General features: G+C 39.6%; 1 protein-coding gene across 11 annotated transcripts in view; it reads right to left on the bottom strand.

Moving 5' to 3' along the window:
* VTI1A (vesicle transport through interaction with t-SNAREs 1A) overlaps window positions 1-23,439 on the bottom strand; it is a 359,148-nt gene that overhangs the window by 135,125 nt on the left and 200,584 nt on the right. For 8 of the 11 annotated variants that reach the window (XM_047826092.1, XM_047826093.1, XM_047826094.1 and 5 more), the window contains 2 exons: window positions 9,187-9,257; window positions 8,456-8,517 (listed from right to left, as the gene is read on the bottom strand). In XM_047826092.1, coding sequence (XP_047682048.1) covers window positions 8,456-8,517; window positions 9,187-9,257 — 133 coding nt within the window. Of the gene's footprint in view, window positions 1-8,444; window positions 8,518-9,186; window positions 9,258-23,439 lie in introns of all 11 variants that reach the window. The other 3 variants (XM_047826096.1, XM_047826098.1, XM_047826100.1) reach the window with 1 other exon arrangement.

The following is a 23,439-nucleotide window of genomic DNA, read 5'->3' as shown; positions in this document are numbered from 1 at the left end:
TGCCTTGTCTCCCTAACTGCACTTTCAAAAGGAGCTTCACAGTCGTTTGACTTTTGATCTGGGTAGCAGCTAGCTCGACCACCTGCACTGTGCATGAGCTGCTGCTACTGAGCTGGCTTTGTCCCATCTTCCAACACAGCGAGCCTTTTAAAAGTGGTGTGTGAATACACTAATTTACAATGTGAGCGTTCAAACAAAAAAATATGGTGGCGGTGGTGGCGGTGATGGCGGCAGGGGCAGCGAGCAGAAGGGGGAGATTTGTGAAGGGAGAAGCCCCGGACACTCGCTTTATAAAGTTCAGATATTGTTCGCTGCCTCTGGCATTTAATGAAACAGATGGCCAAAGGCCTCCCTCAACTCACAATGGAGCAGACAGTGGTGTAATGGTGCGGGGGCCTGGAATTGTAAAATGCTATTTGGTGATGGTATATGTTAATAAATAGCCATTTACAAGGGGGGCCGAGGGCTCCATTACTTGTTTATAAGGAAGGCCTAGGGCTCCTTGCTTCGAGTTAACAGCTCAAGGCTGCATTCAAAGAAGGCATTGATGGTGAAGGTGAAGTGCAGCCTTCATATTCTACATAGCGCTCAAGAAAGGCGTGTATCCTGGGGAAAAAAGGAAAAATCATAAAAGAAAAGTAATTCAAGAATTAGGTCAAATTGTGGCTCACAACCAAGGAAAATATAAGATGCTTTCCCATTGGGATTAAATAATGGACAGAAATATTGTTCTTGTGACGTGGCTTATTTTATCTTTGAATGAACATGTTTACGTGGTCACCAAAGTGCAACAGATCAAAACCTGCAGGGTTGCAACTAAATTATCCCCCCGTGAACCTACGCAGCAACTGTGAAACTATTCTTAGCCCTTTTTCCAAAGGTTATTCACCAATCGGCCGATGCCAGGGTAATGTGACCCTGGGCTAAATGTGATGAGGTTCCTGACTGCAAGTAGCTTCTAGTCCAGACCTAAGGACTGTGACAAGAGCCGGATCTACAGAAACTCCGCGTTCCCTTTGAGACGGGGATGTGCCTGGGAACTGTCACCACCTCCCCAAAACCATTCCTTCCAGGGCCCATCTCTGTGGCAAGAAAGGTTATGCCTGACTTCAGCTAAATGTTATTTTCACCTTATAAAACACTGTGAATCCTCTGATAGTGCTTTCTGCTTTGCTTTCAGAGAGGATTTTCTACCTGTCTGGATATCTGTACAGGAGTTTGTTGAAAGTCTATGCTTAGGCGGCACTGTATTTCTCTTTCACCTGGATTTCCCTCCGTATTTGTTTCGGCTGGTTGCACAATGTGGTGGGGAGCTGTAGAAAATTCTTTGAGGGAGGAAGTAGGGGATAAAAAAGGTCTAGAAGAAAATTAAGAGGTGTAAGACATACAACTACAATAGACACAACGCAAAGCAGAAGATGTTAATGCCTTGTAGGAAGAAATGACTGTGGAGAATCAGACCCAAGACAGATCATTTCTGGCTGAGAGATCGATAAAGGCTTGATGGACAGAGTGGTATTCCAGGTGAGATACAGAGTACAGATAAAAGTTTATCTAGAATATTCTGAAGATACTATCTGTTGTTTTTGCTTACCCAGTTTCTATTCCCCTTTCTAGTAAAAGTTCCTGAATTTTTCCGAGGAAACTATGCTTTGTCTATTCTCAGACCGAGTGTCCACCCCCTGCACGAGGTCCCAGGTCTAAAATGACAAATCATAGATCAATTTTACCCAACCAGAGCGAAACCAGAACCAGGAAGACTCCATGCTATGACTCCTATTGGAACTAGTCGGGGGGAAAATGGCTACGTTCAATGAGTGTCCCTGAGAGGGCTGGCAAAAACTGTCTCCACAAGAGAGACCCGTGCAAAAGAGAGCCAGGCTGAGAGATGGAGAGAGCAAGACCCAGTCCTGACACTGCTATCAGAACCTTAGATTCCACTGTGTTTGAAGTTGCTTCTGCCCTTGAACCATTAAGATGTATGTGGTATATGTTTCCTTTTTGTGGCTTATGGCTAGCTTGATCTGGGTTTCTGTCACTTTCATCCAGAAGATTCTCGACTATAATAGGTGAGAGAAGGAGGATATCCAGGTAGAAGTAACAGAAAAAACAAAGATATAGGATAGGTGAATAACCGGTTAGGGCTAGTTTTGGAGATGGGAGGTAATTAACTTCAGTAGAGACATGGGTCTATGCAACAGGAGTAAAGACAAAGGAAGCGGGAATGTTCACTGAAAGACCTTTGGGGTTAGACTAAGGAGGACATGGGTCAGCGGGCAGTGGGGAACCACAGGAGGTTTCTAGGCAGAAAGGAAGCAGTGCTAGTTTTGCACTCTGCAAGATAAACTGGCCGACAGTATTTAGAAGAACCTAAGAAGGGGAGAAGAGACATAGGGACCGACCAAGAGGCTCCCTTCTCTAAATAGTCCAAAGAGAGGGAAGGATTGAGCGCAGAGGATCTCTCTGCTCTGAGCAGCACCCTAGAGCTCTGGAGTGGTTCAAGCAGCACTGCCCGGTGACGGTCATAGACTGGGGGGTGGGGGGAGAGCGGGAGCACCAGCACTGAGACGGGCATAGTTTTATTTCTATTATTACTACGTTTTAATTTTATAACAATTATTTGGGAGGTCTGGCAGTGGAAAAAACGATAGTTTAAACATATCCATTGGAAATTCACTGACCTAAAATAACTACTAATTATCACGTTGATTTCAGAGTTTGCCCCCAGGCTTTTTTCTTTCTTTTCTTTTCTTTCTTTTTTTTTTTTTTTTTTTTTTTTTTTAGCAACGATGATGATGACAACAAACAGTTTTGCATTTATTGAGCCCTTACTATGTAACAGACACTGTTGTGTGTACTTTACACGTAATGACTCATTTAACGCTCATAACAATTTGTGAGATAGGGACTGTTGTCTTCCTTCTTTTATAGAGGGGGAAACTGAGGTATAGAGAGTGGATTCTTGCCAAAGGTTCATAGCTAGAAAGTGGCAGGTCCAGTGTGGCCACAGAGCGTACCCCTTATCCATTGAGGCATATGCCTCTTGATGCAAATGCAGGAATTTCGTTTTGAATAATCAAACAAAACCAGATTGCTTTCTCCAGTGAGGATAAAGCCCCAGAGATATAAGGTGAGATATACAACAAATTTCCTCACAATGATACTTGCAGAATACTGGAGGTAAGGGAGATTATAGATTCATCTCTAGTTAAGGCCCCACAGTCTGTGGTCAAAAATAAAATAATCTTAAAGGACTCCTCAAAAACACACCCCCTTGGACGCCATTGGTACACAACAGCTTCCATGTCTGTAGAGACCAGGCCCATCTTAGCTAGTGGGGTCTGGTGGAGTTTGTTCACTGCTTTCTGCTCATCTAGCAAGGCTGTCTGACTATCTGTGAGCAACAGCTGGAAAAAACAGAGAGAGACAGAGCATGAACAGGGGAGGGGCCGAGAGACGGGGAGACACAGAATCCGAAGCAGGCTCCAGGCTCTGAGCTGTCAGCAGAGAGCCCGACGCGGGGCTTGAACTCACAAACCACGAGATCATGACCTGAGCCGAAGTTGGACACCCAACCGAGGGAGCCACCCAGGCGCCCCTCTTTAAGAAAAAATTTGTTTACTAAACAAACAATTTTTTTTTTTTTTTGTATTTCCATTGCTTACAGATCTTGTGTTGGTATTTCTGGTATGCTTACCCTTACGGATCATTTTGATAGTACATTTAAATTTTCCAGATGTTTTACCTGTCATCCTACCAAAGCAACAAAACCATGTTTAAAATGAAAACGTTACAGAGATAGTAGGTGGCAATTACTCCCCAGACTGGCTCCAAAGTAGTTCTAACAAAAAATGCATGTAATAAATAATAACACGTGAATAGTGCTTGCTAGGCCAACAGCATTTAATACTACCTGGTTTGTGTATCTTATAGATTAGTTTCAAAAGGCCTCTCACCAGTTACATGCTTTAACAAGTTACTACATGCATTCTGGAAGAATAAGCAAGAATTCGCTGTTTGAAGGAAACATTGTTTTTATTTTTTAAATTCAAAAAAAATTGAAAAAAATTAAAATAGTAGAGGCACACACAGGGAGCGGGTGGGAGAGAGGAAATTATTTGATTTTAAGGTAATCATATAGAAAAAGATGTTTTAAAACTATTACATACGCCATTTCTTTTTGTAAGCCTTTTTCAGCCAACATAAACTTGTAGCGTGCCCTCCAAATTTATGTCAAAGGAGATCTCAAATTATAACTGTTGTATTCCCAAGATACTTTTAGAAACAAATATACTGTTACCAATAAATTATTCACTCTTCAGAGGTAAAAAAAACAAAAACAAAAAAACCCCCCAAAAAACCAGAATCATGATGTCTTTTGTTTTCTGACTGAAAATGTCAAAAACTGCTATTTTTATTTTCACTGATTGCCCACTCTGTTTGCTCTTTGACTTCCCAGTCAAATGTACAGGAAATAATACACACACAAACGTGCAAATACATGCAAGTTTATGAAGAGCAACATCTAAGCCTCTCAGTGTTATTTGTGACACCTCAAGACAACCCCAGTTGCAATAATCACATTTTGTGAGAGTCCGTGAAAAATTCATTTCTTCGGCTCCAGTCACCACACGAATAGCCATTTGTTTCATGACCATTTTCGTTAGTATCTGGATAGCACTTTATTTAAAACTCTGTCTATAGGGTCAGGAAACGAGCCGTTTGTCCCTAGCCAGCTCTCTATCTTCTGTCAAGACAGAAGAAAAATTACTTTCCAGGAAATCAGCTATATCTGTGTTCTGATGTCAAGTTTCACTATCATAATTTTGAATGGACCAATTTTCTCCTTTGCGTTCTCCTTTTTGGTAATATAGCAACATTACAGGAAGAACAATTTATTTATTTATTTTAGTTGAATCAGCTGCTGCTTCACTAAACTAGGTATGCCTCAGTGTTTTTTGCCTGGTTAGTTCCTTTCAAAGCTTGTTTATGATTGTATAAATCTCCTACCTCTCTAAACTTTTGAAACGTATTGGTTTTATAGCTATTTAGATGATATTTTCTATTGGTTATTTGTTTCCCTGCCACCCTTTTTAACGACCAGTAAGCATTCGCTGGAGTTAAGGAATCCTCAGAAGTTTCCTTGAGAAGGAGGTAGTTCTAGGAATTCCCACAGTACGGATTCTCCAGCAGGACTGAGGGCAAGGATCGAATTGCTTTCATCTGAGGATTCCCCAAGGCTTTGTTTCCAGGAGTTAAGTATTTACTGAGGAAGTGAATAAGCAGAAAGAAGAAAGGAAGGAAGGAAAGCAGGAAGAGAGAGAGAAAAGAAGGAAATAGATTTTTTTTTTTTTTTACCTCATGTGATGGTAATAAAACATTAAAAAAGCATGAATGGTGGTGGCTGTCACTTACTCATTTTTTTAAAAATTTTTTTTCAACGTTTTTTATTTATTTTTGGGACAGAGGGAGACAGAGCATGAACGGGGGAGGGGCAGAGAGAGAGGGAGACACAGCATCGGAAACAGGCTCCGGGCTCCGAGCCATCAGCCCAGAGCCTGACGCGGGGCTCGAACTCACAGACCGCGAGATCGTGACCTGGCTGAAGTCGGACGCTTAACCGACTGTGCCACCCAGGCGCCCCAGTCACTTACTCATTTTTATTTCCCTCTCTGCTTTCAGTCAGTCTTGCAGATAACCAGGTGGGTTTATATACAGATTTTGACATTGACGGAACATCGGTCTCACCTGTCTTCACCACAGGCTAATCAAAACAAAATGACCCAAATGAGGGGCAAAGGCCATCATTCTGTATATGGAACGATTCCGTTCCATATACAGAATTGAAAGCAACCTAATTTAAAAAAATTAAAAATAATCAGCAACCTTTCCTCTAAATAAATTAATTCCTTGGTTTAGTATGTTAGTAGAATATTCTCGGTCATACACAATTCATCACATGCAAATAAATAAGCTCGTGTTATCGAGGTGGATGCCGACACTGCACGAGGAGCACGTTCATTCCCTTTACACACTTGCGAAGGTGACAGATGGGCGCGTGGTTTGGTATTACACCTTAACTTAGACGCAACTGCTGACGCACAACGTCGCGATGTGGTTTTGGTAACAGAATGTGATTTCTCTCTCTGAATTAAAATCTCACCAGTGCTGGAAGGGAAGTCCCTGCGAATGGGAGGGATGTAACAGAGGAAGCAAAATCAGAGTATTCAATAAGAGACTTGGGGACATAAAAGCTGGTCCCATTTCTCTAGAGACTGTTTTTCCAGGGAATAATAAAAACAATGGAGTGAAGAAGTTGATCAAACATTTCTGCCTTTTCCCAAGACCAAAATAAACTGTATATCAGGTGGGATAAGTAATTAGGAACCAAACAAAACCACCATCTGCCTTTGGTTCCCCAGAGACTCAGTGAAGGTACAGCATTAAGAGTATCTGGATACCTTGGCTGATACCAAGATCCTAGCTGAGTCTTGTAAAAAACACGATCGCTGCTATGCACAGGAGGGCCTCAGAGTTTCCTTGGCTCATCACAGCAAGGTGATGTCCACCTGAAGATTTTTATTTCTATTCACTCTCTAGACAGATCCCAAAAGGAGACGAGTCAGTGATGGACTGAGTTTGCCTACAAAGAGGACCCCAAGTGGGTTTCGGTGGAGTAATTTCCCTCTGTAGGCTTATGAAACAGGCGCGTTAGTATGACTGCCCTACAGAAAGCCCAGTCAAAGGTTGCAGGGCGTCTGCGCTTCACCCTCCCTAAATGACTTGCAAATTTATTCAAACACAATATGAGGAGATGCTTTATTTGCTGAAATAACTGTCTGCGGTGTCCTGCACAAAAGGGTGAGGTACATCAAGCAGAAACATGGACAGAAATACATTGGTTCAGAAACTCATAAATCCTTATTTGAATCTGCCAACCTGAAAGCCACATAGAGCCCGCAGAAACTATTTTTCCTAAATGCTACATCTGATTAAGTCATACCATTAAATGACAGCTGAACTTTAACATTAATATGATATTATTTAAATAACCGCATGATTTTTTTTTACACTAAAAATGATGAATGATTTCTGGACAGCTCAATTGACATAAACTCTTTAATGAGATTTGACAAAATGGAGACATAGGCAGAATACTTGTTACAGCTCACATCGCAGGGGCCCTCCCAGGGAAGCAATAGAGGATTTTTTTTTTCCTTTTTTTCGTTTTTATTGTCTATAGGCACTGAACCCTTCCTCTCCATTGCCACTTCTCTGTGGATTTTGCGTTTTTCTAGGTCATTTATGTATTACTCTTAAGCAGAGGATTCAGTGGCTTATGGTGCTGAATTGGGACTGTGCCTGCAGGAAAATCAGGGGCCTGTGGAGCTAGGCCAGTGTTGGTTTGGAGTGTCCCAGGAACTTCAGGCTCAAGACCTATCAGCCTGATGGAGACCAAGCAACCCTACGACTGGGTCTTGTGCTGTCCATCACGAACACAGCAAACACACTTCTAGCGAATTCTTACATACAGATACATGATCAGAGAAGACTTTCCTTTCTCTAAATTAGTTGTCTCTATGGTATCCATGCTAAAGGATTTCTTCTTTAAAATTCCAATTAAGCTGTTGTGGAGCGATTCTCAACCTTTCTCATTCACACTGCGAGCTACAGTTCTAAACTGAAGGCTGTGCTAGATGATAACCTTCCTTGGTAGATTCCGAACGTAAGAAAATGCCACGCTAAATACACCTACGTAAAAAATGTCTCTGACTTTCAGAACAGTGAAAACACATTTCTCACTCCCCTCCCCCAGAAACATAGAATATAGAATATTACCCATATTCATTCACTTATTTCCGCATACTCTCCTGAATGTTTTCCATCAGTCGAAGGTTAGTTGCACACATAAAACATTAACATCTGTTCGCGCGCACATGTGAATTCATATTATTCAGATAATCTTTAAATTGTAAACATCATCTTTAAGTATATATACGATTGAAATGTTTCCCCAAACAGTGTCTCTTAAAAAAGAAATGAAAACAAGGCAACAGGGAGAGAGCAAAGCTAATACCAAGTGTGCTCATGATACTGGCAGGCCCGCATTCCTTCTAGGAGAAGGAGGCTATTGAAATAGAAAATAAAATCAGTCTGCTCCTGCCATGGGGACTTCCTCAGGCTATGAAAAAGTACTTCGTGTCTAACCCTAATTTTTTTGCATAGCTTGAGGTAAACCCCCTAGCTCAAACCTTCTCTCTAATCTAAGTTACTCAGTATGTGTCCCTGTCCAAACAAGAGTTAATATCAGTGCTCTGTCATTTCAAAAGGGTCTTGACACAGGGTACTAAGAGCAGAGGCTCACATGCCTGGAAAATGCCCAGTTGCAACTAGATGAAAAACACAGTTTCAAAAAAGGGAGAGAGAGGAAGATAGGTCCCTACCTTGCTCTTACCTTCGCAACATCCCCGTCAGGACCCTGGAGCTTTTCCCCAAGTTAGCATCTGTTTCTCGAAGCTAGAAGGAGAAAAGCAGCATTAAAACAAAACAAAGTGAGACTTCATGCAGTTGGATCGTATCGAAAGTGCACTGGCAAGCAGGAGTTTTTCTCACGGATGAAAATCCAATTAATAAAAAAATACTTAAATACACTAAAATACACCTTGTTACCCACACAGTCTCTGAAAATTCTTTGATTTAGAAAATTACATGTAATAGATAATCCCAGGAGCTTTAAGCTGGATACTTGAACTGGCTATAAAAGCCAATGTCTTGCAGGCTGATAAAGTTGAATATACATCTGGTAATTAAAATCCAATTTCGAATGTGCAAAGTCCTAGAAATATAAACGGTAACGAAATGAACTAAGTGAAGATGAGACATCATTATTTTTACAGCTTTCACCCTGAAAGACTTGACATACTCCAAAATCTCCCTCATGACCTTCTCAGTTATAGAGCTAAATAAAATATCTACCTGGGGGCATTCTGGGATGGGGAAAGAAAGAGCGTATTCTTTCTCCATTGCACACTCTTTTTTCTCTTCTCCCCTTACTCGACATCCCTCACCCACCCTTGCCTTTTTTATACACACTTGCATCTATGTCACTGTTACTGTCTATGCATGTGCCTTCTATGCCTTATTATTTACTGAACTTCTGAAAAAAACGGTATCACTTCTACTTACTCGTTCACGTGCTCGCTGTATCTTTTCTCTGTCGTGACTGAGGTTTTCCAACATCTCCTGGCCAATTTGCTCTATGGAAAAGGAAAGCTGGGTGACGGAAGGCAACTTTGGGTATAAGTGGGAACAACCCCCAGAAGTACCAAAATGGCGGCAGGCCCAGAGTTAATGTTCAATAACTGTACATTACCTACTGGATGCCTAGTTCAATTCATGTACTTGAAAAATATTTAGAAAGTACTTAATAAATTTACCTGTATATCTTAGATGTGATTAGATAGGATTTACAATTCAACCTATAGAACATAACCAAAGAGGTGGTGACGATTGAGGTGATATGTCTTGCAGAAGGCCACCTCGGCATATTTGTTATCTGGCATATTTGTTATCCACCGAGATGGAGAGCCCAGGTTCGGTGGTCTTCCTATTATTTTATCAACATGGAATCTAATCTTTGGTTTTGCAGGTTATAACTAATGTTGATGATTCTACTCTACCTCCCCTGCTTTATTATTGCACTGCTTTGCATAGGTAAGTGAAACTCCATTTAGAACAATCTGATTTTAATGTATTTGCCTCACGTGCACACTCCTTGTTCTCTCAACTACTTCAGCTTATTGTCAGTGGAACTCTCTCCAGGCTTTTACTCTCTGGGAGCAAGAGCTCCTTTAGCATGTTCTCAGCCGCTGTGGATACTTGAGTCATGATGCAGTGCACTTCACACATGGTTGAGGAGCTGTGTGAAGCTCAAGCTGCAGACAGAACTCCCATTTATACAGGAATAGGCAGGTTAGAACATTCATTAAGAAGCACACTGCTGAGCTCCAACAAGGTTTTTCCTCTGCCATGATCATCCCATTTGGTTGGCACTGGTTGGCTCTCCTCCTTTGACAAGACTGTAGGTATGTCCTAACCTGACAAATATGCAGCTGCCTTGAATAATTTCTTTTCCAGACTCATTCTCCATCACCTGGGAGGTACCTTAGTCTATAACAGAAGAATGACAAATCTGACTCCCTTGTAATGTTGGCAACCCACCTGACTCCTACATTCTGACAATCACATACCCACATTTCCTTTTTTTTTCTTTTGTATTGTCTTTTCTCTTTACCCATAACCTATAACAACAGTTATCTCTGGCTTATAAATTTGTTGAGACACTCAATAAGAATCTATTACAGTAATAGCAAATAATTTAATAAAATCACTAGGAAATCACCATGGTAGTTATTTGGCTCAGATATGTACACTAGCCAACTTTTTAGAGGGACATCCTAAAAAACTGTGGAGCAGTGGTTAGACCATATTGAGAACTTGGGCTGGGAACTCACACTGCTCGAGCCTAATCCCCAGTGCTGACCTTGCATACATCACCTAACCTCATTGTGCTTTAGTTCTTCATCTCTAAAATGGAAGGAAGATCATTCTATGTCATGGGGCTATGTCATGGCAAAGGTTAAATAATTCAGCTAAATTATTTAATACAGTGACTAGCCTATAATAATAAGCATTTACTGAATGATGATGATTGATATTAAAAAAACCATGGACTGTTATGAGCTGGGCCCCCTCCAATCTTAGGTCTACCACAAACCACTTGAACTGGGTATGACAAGATAAAATATCTGTCCTACATTTCTCACAAAATTGTTGTAATAGTCAAATGAAATTAACCTAAGTAAAAATGTTTTGAAAGCCATACGATACCATACAAATGCATGCCATAGTATAATACATGGGAATCAATGCACTCAATGAAAAATCATAAAGTTCTTACTCTGTGCCAGGTGTAGATGCTGGCGACATGGGCAGTAAAGGAGATCAAGTTCTGCACTCATGAACTTTTGTGTTACGAGTGAAGATTTGGCAGCTAAAGGGCAAATACTACACTAGAGTTTGTATTTCGTGGCACACCGGAAAAAGGACTGTATATTCATTTTTTTAATGCTTATTTATTTTGAGAGAGAGGGGAGCATGTGCATGTGCACAAGCTGGGGAGGTGCAGAGAGAGAGAGAGAGAGAATCACAAGCAGGCTCCACGCTGTAAGCAAAAAATCCGACTTGGGGCTGGATCTCACGAACTGTGAGATCACGTCCTGAGCCAAAATCAAGAGTCGACACTTAACCAGTTGAGCCACCAAGGCACCTCTGTATATTACTTTCATGACAGAAAATCCAAGTAATAAAAAACGCTTAAATTCAATAGCATAAATATATTTTCGATACCTAAACAAACTCTGAAAATTCTTTCCAGTACAGTGTCTTCCTAGTATAGTATTTCTTCTCAGATAGATGTTAGCTTTTCATTGATTCCATTCAATTGATACTTAAAGTAAATTGGATCAGATATGTGGCTCCCAGTAGAGGCACAGTAAAAGTGGAAGATGATACCAATAATAAAGAAGGAAAAAACAATTGGAGCTAACTTTTTCCTTTTTTTGCATATGAACTACAATATCCAATTCTGTTATACTATTAAGTGTTGCATTGAAATCCTTTAATAGAATTTAGCAATTTTAACTCACTTTAACTAAAAATCTCAAATATCTATGGACACCATCAATACCTTAATCATTTTAGCAAAATACTACTTATGTAATATTTTCTCCTATCAAGATTAATGGCATTATAATATATAATTTCAAACAAATAGGAAATAGGTTATTATCATGTGTCTGTCACCAGCATAATGTTTCCAGTAAGTGTCTGTGAGAGGAAGCGATGAGCAATTGAAAAAAAGTACATGAAAGGAGTATATAAAGTGCATGAAAGGTTTGCGATATTCTTGCTCTCAAAGCTTCTCAAGTGTGGCATCGGGGAAGTCAACATTGGAATAAATGTAGGTAACAGATCCACAATTCTATCAGGTTTGCTAGGGGAAAAATTATTCTGAACGGATCCACAGTCCGCTACTGAAGGAATCAACAAAACAAGGTAAAGAGCTCAGGCCTTATTCATGAGTTGTTAAATCACTCCCTCAACTCTCCTTGTCTCCTGGGAAATATCTCAGCATCCGAAGTCTTAACCCATCTGGCAAGAGAAGAGAACTGGCAAGAGTGCACACTTCTTGGTCTTAATACACAGGTACCGTCCATTTGTTGGAAACAGAATTCTGTTTTTCATTTCTTACTTGCTACCTTCAATTTTATTTATTTTATGTTTAGTTACATATTTTGAGAGAAACAGTGACAGTGTGAGTGGGGGAGGGGCAGAAAGGGAGACAGAGAATCTCAAGCAGGCTCTGCACTGTCAGCATGGAGCCTGACTCAGGGCTTGAACTCATGAAACCATGAGATTATGACCTGAGCTGAAACCAAGAGTCAGATGCTTAACCAACTAAACCACCCAGGCGCCCCACTACCTTCCATTTTAATGCCCCAATAAAGAAAAGTCCAGGCCAGGCACATTAGAAATGCCCACACTTATAGAATGAAAGGAAAAATTCAAGCAAAGTGATGTATGGTTTCTTCATTATGTGTTCTCCTCCCCAATCAAAGCAAGACAAAGATGGAAAGGATTATTCTTATTTTTAAAAATTTTTAAATTTAAAAATTTTGAAGTTTATTTTTGAGAGAGAGAGGGAGAGGGAGAGTGAGCATGAGCAAAGGAGGGGCAGAGAGAAAGAGAGAGAGAGAGAGAGAGAGAGAGAGAGAGAGAGAACCAATCCCAAGCAGGATCCACGCTGTCAGCGCAGAGCCCGACATGGGGCTCGACCTCATGAACATGAACTGAGCTGAAGTCAAGAGTCTGACACTAAACTGACTGAGCCACCCAGGCACCTTGGGAAAGGATTATTTTTAAAATAATTTTTTAAACTATCTTGGTCAGAATAGTATTAGACATTTAGGGATTCTTTTCTTAAAAAAATCAGTAACACTGTTAGGTTTACTTTTCTTGAAAAATTTGACTGAAGATATAAGCATTCACCAAAACTCTAATAAAGAAAGGACACAAGCTTATAGGCCTAAACAAGTGCAGATCTGATATTCCCAGTCTATGGTTTTCAGTCCTTGAAACTTTCATAGTGCCTTTAGAATGGGAATAGCCACGCTGCCTCTACTGAGGTAACTTGAGAAATCATAAATTTTATAAATACTGCACCTGTTGACTGTGAGGATGTTCTTGAGAGTAAGAAAAACTGGGAAGCATAAAGGAAAATAAAAACTGATGCCATATGCTGGAATTCTAACATGTCAAAGGAGCATGACAAATGAATTCCTGGAAAGAAAAGTGCCTTCCTCCTCTTCTATCCTGTCCACAGGGGTCCTGGGAATTATCCTGGGAGTGTGGCATTCAAACTTACAAAGTGAGTTTTTGTTTTCAGAATTATCCAGAATGAATCATGTCCTTGGTCTATGGCCCCTTTTATTGGATTACAAACGGCAAAATGTGTTGTGGCTAACACTTCCTCTGTTTTTCAGTATATATGGGGTGGGGTTGGGAGATATACACCGGGCATTCTACACTTTCCTGCCTCATGAGGGAAGAGGCAGGCAGGAAACTACAAATCTAGCTAGATACTTCCTGAAGGCCTGGTCTGGCATCACAAAAGATAAGACTTAGTTTGAGGAACCCATACCATGAAAAGCATCATTACTCTTCATTCCAAATAATAATGCCACCTGAACTATCATAAGACTGGCAATGGACAAACTTTAAAAAATAATTATTGGACTTGTATTTTGGAGATGGGCTGATTAAAATACTCTTATGTGAAGGCAGAATTGACTCACATCATGGTATGGTATAAACATGACTGAAAGGGAAGGAGCTGCAGATGTAATTCATCAGAAAATGTTCCACTGATAAATTCGAAATATTAAAAAAAAATTTAGTCATTATTCTATAAGCAGTACACTCGCCAGAAAAAAAAAATGATCATTTTTCATCACACTTACACTTAACTCTCTTGTAGCAAACTTTATTAAGGATGTTGTTTCCAGCAAATTATTTTAAGAAGTGAAGACATCCAGTTGAGCTTACTTTAAAGAACTAAGATAAGGTAAGGTTATTTTCTGGTACTCAAAACTTCATTAGCAATTTCAGTAACAGGTAGAAGGCATTCATAATTATCCAGCTATTGTGAGCATATGGGGATTTCACTAAAATGCAGGACTGCATAGAAATACTGTAAAAGAGCTATTTTCTGAAGCACGTGTTTTCATATGCACACTGCAGAGCACCAACCAGACAATTGGAAAACACAAACTAATGTTTCCCAATAACTTGGAGTACTGAAATTTGGACCTGACTTTGGAAATTCTGGCCACCGAGTCTGATCAGAGTAAAAACTTACTGCTTTGGGAGAGCAAAGGAAGTCACACATAGTTTCCCAGGAGGGAGTAGCTCATGGGGTGGTTACTGACTCTGGTATCATGCCCTGAGTGTGTAGGTTATCCTCGGTATTGATGTCACTCAGATAGGTATAGTCTTTTAAATTCCTGACACCTGAAAAGGTAAGGAATCTTACCTTACCTTACATGATCTTTCATTATTTGACAATTCAAGACGTGTGAGGAACTTCTGCCTCCAGTTAGGATGTAGAAAGATGTAAATGGCTCTCACAGAAACAAGAAAAGTCAGACAAAATAATCACCATTGTTGAATGGGCAAGTCCAATGTATGCAAGGACGCTTTGATAGAGTCTAGACAGAAACAAGCATCTCATATGTAAGTAAAGAGCAATGGCAATGTTCATACCTATGGTGAGTGCCTGATTTAAGTACAGGACTGCCAGGGAGAGACTGTTCAGGAATGAAGAGAAATAATTCCAAAATTATATGAAAATGTCGGTGTGTGAGACAGCATGCAACCTAGATGAGCTGTACACACAAAACCAAATTGCTTGGTCCGGTAATTCTCCAATCTCCAAATTTGCCAAGGAAGGGACATTACAGGAGGGACTGATTAGTAAAAAGAAACATCACATATTCCCACATATTCTTGTGGTGCTTGTATTCTGAGACACCGTCAGAGTTAAGCCCAAATGTGAACCAAAAATATGGGAAACTGCAGACCAACTTACTCCCAGATCAAATACTGATAATATTAAACAACAACAACAACAACAACAATGACAAAGAGCTTAGACACAGGTTGGGGATGTACTAACCTCAGATGAGTACAACCTAATTAGAGATTCAGCTCAGCATCAACTCAATTTTAGAAAGAATCTGATCAATCCACTGATCAAATATAAGATAAAATGCTTTCAGAGAAAAATGAATTCATGATGTTTATATTTCAGACTCTACTGTACTTTTTTACACTATGTCTAGAATACTATACACATTCCAAAGCATGCAAAAATAAATAAATAAAAAGGGTGGAAAAGAGAATAATAAAGTGAAAATACAGCCTATGGAAGTAGATGGCTTAGTTATTAGAGTTAGCAGATAAAGATTTTAAAACAAGTATCATAATAGTGTTAAAAACTATATTGGAAAATATAAGCATAATAGGTGAACAGATGGTTTTTTTCAGGAAAGAAGTGGAAACTCTAAAAAGGAACAAAATGGGGCGCCTGGGTGGCTCAGTCGGTTAAGCGTCTGACTTCGGCTCGGGTCATGATCTCACAGTTTGTGGGTTCGAGCCCCAAGCCCAGCTCTGTGCTGACAGCTCAGGGCCTGGAGCCTGCTTCAGATTCTGTGTCTCCCTCTATTCTCAGCCCCTCCCTCACTTGTGCTCCCTCCCTCTCTCTCTCAAAAATAAATAAACGTTAAAAAAAAATTTTTTTTAAGGGAACAAAATGAAATTTGAGAATAAAAAGATATAGCATCTGAAGCCAATTCACTGGATGGACCAGAGTATTGTTCACTATACAAGAAAGAGTCATTGAACTTGAAGACAGGTTAATAGAAATTATCCAGAGCATCAACAATTTGTGTGCTAATAACAGGTCGTCTTCTATACATACAATCAGACTCCCAGAAAAAGAGATTCCCCTCTGGGGAACAACAGGATGCAAGCATTATTTGAAGAAATAACAGTCAAAACTTTTCAAACTTTATTATAAAAAAAGTCAATCCACAGATCAAAGTAGTTCAACAAGCTCTGAGCAAGATAAATACAAAGAAAATCATACCTAGTCACATCATAGTCAAATTTCTCAAAACTCAAGATAAATAAAAAAATCTGAAAAGCAGCCAAAGGAAAGAATGAGATGACACGTGGGAGGGCAGTGGGAAGAATGAGGGCTGGATTTTCATCAGAAAACGATGCAACAAGATAATGGAGCAGCATCCCAAGTGCGTGGGGGAAAAAAGCCATCCTACTCTTCTGCACTAGTGAGAACGTCCCTTAAAAGTAAGGTTCAATAAAATTAATTTTAGATCATTTAAAACTGAGAGAATCATCCAGAAGCACTGAGCTATAGGAAATGTGAAGGGAAATTCTTCAGGCTGAAGGGAAATGATGGTGGATGGAAATTGGGATCTACAGAATTCAGATCCAAATAGAGTAAAAATAATAACAACGTATGTAGAATTAAATATTGAAAACCAGAGCACAAAGGATGGAGAGTAGGTAAACAGAAGGATACTGCTGAATGGTTTTTAAGTTATATGTGAAGTGGCATATTTATTCAAGGTAGACTGATATATTAGGGATGAAAATGGTAATCCCCAAGCTTCTCTGTCCAGTATAGTACCCATGAGCCACATGGAGCTACTTAAATATTAAAATTAAATAAAATTTAGGGGCCCCTGGGTGGCTCAGTCAGTTAAGCGTCCGACTTCGGCTCAGGTCATGACCTTGCAGTTCACAAGTTCGAGCCCCACATCGGGCTCTGTGTTGACAGCTCAGAGCCTGGAGCCTGCTTCAGATTCTGTGTCTCCCCCTCTCTCTACCCCTCTCCCACTTGTGCTCTGTCTCTCTCTCTCTCTCTCTCTCTCTCTCTCTCTCTCTCTCTCAAAAATAAATAAAAAACATTAAAATTTTTTTAATTTTAAAAAATGAAGTAAATTTAAAATTCAGTTCCTCTGTAGCACTTGTCACATTTCAAGTGCTCAGTACCCACATGTGGCTAACGGCTGTTATATTGGAGAATATGGAAATACCATCCCTAGAAGGGTGTTCAAATTTCCCTTGTCTTTAAGACCCACTTAAAAGAAAATAAAGAAGAATCCATCTAGAACTTTAATTTAGGTAAAACACTTCCCTTCTCTGGGCCTCAGTTTCCTTAAATGTAAAATGACAGTCTTAATCTAGTTCATTTGCAATGCCCCTTCTGGCTCTAAAATATTAGAACTCAGTAACTCTACAAAACCTGAATGCCTCCTTTTCTCTCTAGAGCATGTAAACCAACTGAAGCACAAGGGCCAAATCAGGCCCACAGATATATTCCCATCTCCTGAACACCCCCGCTCTGGCAGTGTTAAAAAAACAAACAAAACGAGAAACAGTCAAACCTAAATGCTTTTAAGCAAGTCATATACTCTCCAGATTGACCGAGTCTATAACACTGGGCTGCTTCATACAGTAGCCTGCTGGGCCTCTGAGGACTTTTGAATTTACTATGTAATATAAAATATTTACAAGCACTTGGATGATGACATTATTACAGAAAATTATACATTCATATAAACCAAAGATAAACTTAGGCACTCTTAGTAGAAATACAGCAAAGGAGTGTGCATGGCCCAGGTTTCTTTTTCAGCAATTACGATTTAATATTGCCTCCTTAGTGGGGGAGTATAGATTCTATTTTGCTTGAAGATGACCAAATCTAGGGTTGCCTGGGTGGCTTAGTTGGTTAAGTATCCGACTTTGGCTCAGGTCATGATCTCACAGTTCATGAGTTCCAGCCCCGTCTTGGGGCCTGTGCTGACAGTGTGGAGCCTGAAGCCTACTTTGGATTCTGTGTGTGTGTGTGTGTGTGTGTGTGTGTGTGTGTGTGTGTGTGTGTCTGCCCCTCCCCCCTCACGGGCTTGCCGTCTCTCTCTCAAAAATAAACATTAAAAAAATTTTAAAAAGGTGATCAAATCTATCATTAAGCAATTAAAAAATCGTCAGTGCTACTTTCATCGAAGTTATAGTAGCGGAACCTCCCCTTAGTTACCTCGTTTGCTGCAGATAATTAACAAACACTATTCCCAGAGCCCTCAGACATCAGTCAATGAAGGTGTGCCACCAATAATGATGCTCTGGAATGAGCAGGTACTATGTAAACTGAACTTGTTAAACAAAAGGAGCCATGTTAATTACAACTCCATTCAAAAAAGAGAATGAATCTGTTCTGTTCTATGAAACAAGACCAGAGCAGCAGGAAGGACATCCCTTTTTCACAATTCAATAAAGAATGTAAAAGCCAGGAGATGAAGCAGCAGAAAACCTGAATGGGCAAAATTGTCAAAGCACATTCCAAAGGCTCACTTGTGGAATTTGCCAAACATGTATTTACTTAGCAGACAAGAGAGACCTGTTCAACATCATCCAGATCTCCAGGTGGAATGAATTACTCACTCTAAAAAACAAAAAACAAAACAACACCCAAAAAGTAGAGTAAACTATGACAAGTGACTAGAAAGTAAGTAGAAAGCCTCTTTAGAAATCATTACGGGCAGAGTTAATCACTATCTATACCCTTTGTGAACTATATACACGTCTATCGTTGAATGTATAACATTCTAATTATCTGCTTATTCAGAAGTCACTATTGGGTACACTAAAGAAGTTGTTCAGCCAGCAAACAAACATGTTTTGCTTTTAGGAATCACTGCCTAAGCACTTCTGAACTGGTTAGCAACAAAACATTTTTTTTTAAATAGGAGATTTCATATAAAAAGCTGGCCTTCTCATTTCTTTTGAAATTTGGAATCTGTGGCAACACTGAGTCCCCATTCCCACAGGGTAAACAGGCTGGAACTGAGATACGGCTGTCTCCTGGAGAAGAGCCAGGCACTATGGAGTTTGCTACGTCCCTATCTGACCTACTTCACTCAGTTATGTGCCTCCTTTGCTGCTACAGAATCTGAGTTTGTGACTCCTCGCTTCTATGTTCTTCTTTCCCCATTACCTTATAAACTTCTTTAAGGATGAGGCTGTTTCTTATTCCTCTTAGTCTAAAGCAGGTGCTCAGAAAATGTTTGTTCATGGGAGCTGCTGAGCTGGAAAATACAGTCACCTTCTATAAATTTACAGCAACAGAAATACAGATTTTTAGAAAAAACATGAGTCTTGTAAGTAATTGCACAGATGAGAAAAGGAGGGTGCAGGGATTCAGGGTGGGGATCAGCCGTCATGCTGCTAATTATCAACAGAGCTACAACTGTGACCCAAGCCTCCTGAGTCCTATGTCACTGATCTTTGTGGCAATGACTTTGTTTGTTTGTTTATTTAATTTAAAGTGTCCAGTTCAAAATGCATTACCATGTGGGTGATAAGGAACTCTAATACTTTAGTACACTTTTAAAATGTCAGTGCCCCTGGGTGATCTATAGAATTGTTGAATAATTATATTGTACACCTGAAACTAATATAACACTCTATGTTAACTATCCTGGAATTAAAAAAAAAAAAAACAAGCAAAAAATAAAATGAAATGTCAGTGCCCAAGAAAGGCCTTTCCAATAATTTGGGCAAGAGTGGGACAGAATACAGTCTGAACACTTCTCAAATATTCCCCTGAAAGAACCACAGCCCTCTACAGAGAAATATGCTGTGATTTCATGGTCTTGACTGAAATACTTTCTGTTCTACACAAATTATACAAACAGCAAAAAAAGTATTATAATTACCCAAATCTTTTAGCTTTAGTAGATTGTTGTATATTCAGTACATTTTTGTTCTTTTAAAACATAAGGGGCCAATTCTCCTACAGAATCATAAACTGTCTATCCCACTGACCCCTTTCTCCCTTCCCTATTCACATTGGCAAGTGAATTTGTTTTTCTTAACAAATGAATCCGGGAGGTGGAAAATTTAATACATTTAGATTGTTCATTCTTGCTCTGAAAAGCAGGAAATTGGGAGATGACATTCCAACCTCCCCCCCCTCACACACCTACACCCTCACAAGTATACATTCATGGAAGAAAACATATTTACTTGGCATCAGGCCTATGTTCAGAGCAAAAGAGGAGAACACTTCACTCACTGTTCTAGAACGGAATCAGCGGCAGATAAAATCACTGAAGCTCGATAGTCATATGTGGATAAAAGATGATACTAAAGTTTTTGGCCTTGCCATTCCTTTTCTTGATATATTTTTTTCTGGACTTAATTCCATTCTTAATACGAACTGAAGCTAGAAGGGGGAAATGGCCTAAAGGATGGAATCACTGCCCTCCTTTTGATTTGGATACGTCAATATGGAAACATATGATTAATAGACACACATAGCTTGTGATCCTCAAGATTAAATACAAAAAATTATTTAAATCACATCAATTTGAAATAAGAACTGGCTTCTCTCACTTCCCTTACTGTTTCCAAGGTTCATTCATGTTGTAGCAGGTATCACTTCTTTTTACGGTTGAATAATATTCCATTGTACAGATAAACCACATTTTGTTAATCCATTCATCAGTCTGGATATTTTGGTTGTTTCTCCCTTTTAGCTATTGTGAATAGTGCTGCTATGAACACGCATGTACAAGATTTTCTATGCATAGCTGTTCTGGGTATATGCCTAGGAGAGGAATTGTTGGACTATATGGTAATTCTGAGCTTGACCTTTTGAGAAACCACAAAACTGTTTTCCATGGTGCCTGCACCAATTCACATTCACATCAGCAATGCATGAGGGCCTCAATTTCTCCTTGGCCACACTTACTATTCTCCATTTTTAAAACTTATAGCCTCCCTAGTAGGTGTGAAGTAGCATCTCATTGTGGTTTTGAAGGTACTTCCCTAATGACTAATGATGTTGAGCATCTTTTCATGTGGCTATTGGCCATTTGTGGATCTTTCTTTGATAAATGTCTACTCAGGTCCTTTGTCCATTTTTAACTTGGCTTGTCTTTTTGTTGTGGAAGCTGTCAGAGTGTTTTGTATATTCTGGATACTAGACCCTTCTCAGATACGTGATGTGTAAATATATTTTCTTATTGTGTAGGTTGTCGTTTCACTCTCTTGATAGTGTCTTTTGATGTTCAAAAGTTTTAAACTTGAGTGAAGTGCAATTTATCTGTTTGTCGTTGTTGTCATTGCTCGTGCTTTTGGTCCTATCTAAGAATCCATTGCCAAATCCAGGCCCCAAAGATTTACCCGTATGTTTTCTTCTAAGAGTTTCATAGCTCTGGTTCTCCCACTTAGGTCTTTGATCCATTTTGATTTAATTTTTGTTCCTGGTATGAGGGAGGAGGCTGCGGAACTATTTTTGATTCACACTAAAATTCAGCACTCATCTGGAAAAAGTTACCTTCTTCTTATATATCTCAAATATTTTTATCAAATCGAACTTATACCCTAACTCAATGTTATATTTTATACAATATTTTTCATATGTTGACCCTTCTGAGCATGCTGAAAGCAGACACAGGTTGAAATAGGAAGAGGGAGCATGGATATATTGGCTAAATGGAAAAAGCAAGTTACTGAACCTGAAGTAGCACAGGACAGTGGGTACAGGCAGTGATTAGGCCTTGAACGTGAATGCTGCTGAATTTTAGTATTAAGAAACACAAAATATTGACCTAAAATCCTCGATCAACCTTCGAGAAATATCAGGCAGGAAATCCTGGTGGAAGTTTACAGGGAAAGACTGAGAAAGTGAGAAGACTGATATTAAAAGTTGGCTGAGAAATTAAAGAAACGATTCAAGTTTGGAAATAAAATTTCAGAGGGGTGAAATTAGTTTCTTTAATTTTCAACAAAATGTCGTTTCTGCTACCCACATGTCTAGTGTGAGAGCCAAGTCAACAAACATACACCATACGGGCTGCCACTCTTATACCAAACACTTGGAAGATACTATTAATCAATCACATTGCCCCTGAATATGCCTTGTAACTACCCCTCTCTTCGCAACGCTCCAGGCAATCAGCTCCAATTGATTAGAGCGGGCACAGGGGATAAGACCTATCTGCTATCCTGGATCTATATAGCATTGGGGTCTTTCTTCAATTGACAACAGAGAATGCCCACTTTTCAGCTTTCAGCTAGTGCTCTCTTTCTTGAATTTTCTGCCATTTCTTTCTTTCAAAAGCCTGAGGGTGATGACTGAAATGCAGAGGGGATAGTCAATGACAATCTAGTAGTGTGCTTCTTTGTTTCTGGACTAGACATATTTATGGAACTTTTAATAAACAGAGTTGTGTAGGCCTCATTCTAGGCTGATTAAATTAGAATCCCTGGAAATGGGGTCCAGATATGCATATTCCTAAAAATTTCTGGGAGTCGTGTGAAACTCTTTGTCAAGGACTTCTAGCCTTTATTCCTCAACATTCTCTAGTACTACATATCTGGCTCTGATATAAATCTTTACCATTTCAACTCTGGGTCTTTGGTGCTCATAAGATTTATTTAAGAAATTATGAAAAAGGAATATTTCTATACTGTTTTAATCAAGCTGATTTCAAGTATAGGATTCATCGCATTTCTTTGTCTTAAAAACCACCCCCACACTTCCTTCCCTTTCTGATTAAAACAAATTTTTTTTTGACGGTACAGGAAATAACTAATTTTGTACTATGGAACAATATAAGCTATGTAATCCAACATATTTTCTTCTTTGGCCTGAATCCTAAGAAGCTCTGGGTGAGTTGAATCCTTAATTGTAGGGCATTTCTCTAGAATTTCTTCATAGAGCAAACCTCTCCTCCACCCTCTGCCCCCACCTAAATCTTCCCTTTAATTCTTGGCTTCTGTCTTCTGTCCTCAGTTAATTTTTTCTGCTCTTGATATACTTGTCTGATCTTTTATTGTAAGACATTTCTTTTTGTGAACGTAGATGGGGCATAGGTCAATCAACGAAAGTAGTCATGTTGTTAAAACAAATTCCGGGGTCCTGCACCCACAGTTTCTGATTCACTAGGTTTGAGGTGGGGTCCAACAAGTTGCCTTTCCAACAAATCCTCAGATGATGCTGATGCTCCCTGAGACTATGTTGTGAGAGCAACTATTCTAGAGTAGAACTCTGCAAGGGCCCTTCAGCCAGTCGAGCCCATGGCCTGTTTTTGTAAATAAAGTTTAATTGGAACACACACAAACACACAGAAGTAATCCAGAGCAATCTACAGAGGACTCTATAATCTAAGGGGGAGAATTTAGACTATATCATAAAGAAGACAAAAAGACAGAGCCGTTTCATTCCTG

Source organism: Prionailurus viverrinus, chromosome D2 (genome assembly GCF_022837055.1).
Source record: "Prionailurus viverrinus isolate Anna chromosome D2, UM_Priviv_1.0, whole genome shotgun sequence".
Classification (NCBI taxonomy): domain Eukaryota; kingdom Metazoa; phylum Chordata; class Mammalia; order Carnivora; family Felidae; genus Prionailurus; species Prionailurus viverrinus.
The sequence above is the reverse complement of the archived record's forward strand: the minus strand, read 5'-3'. Positions and strand labels throughout refer to the sequence as shown.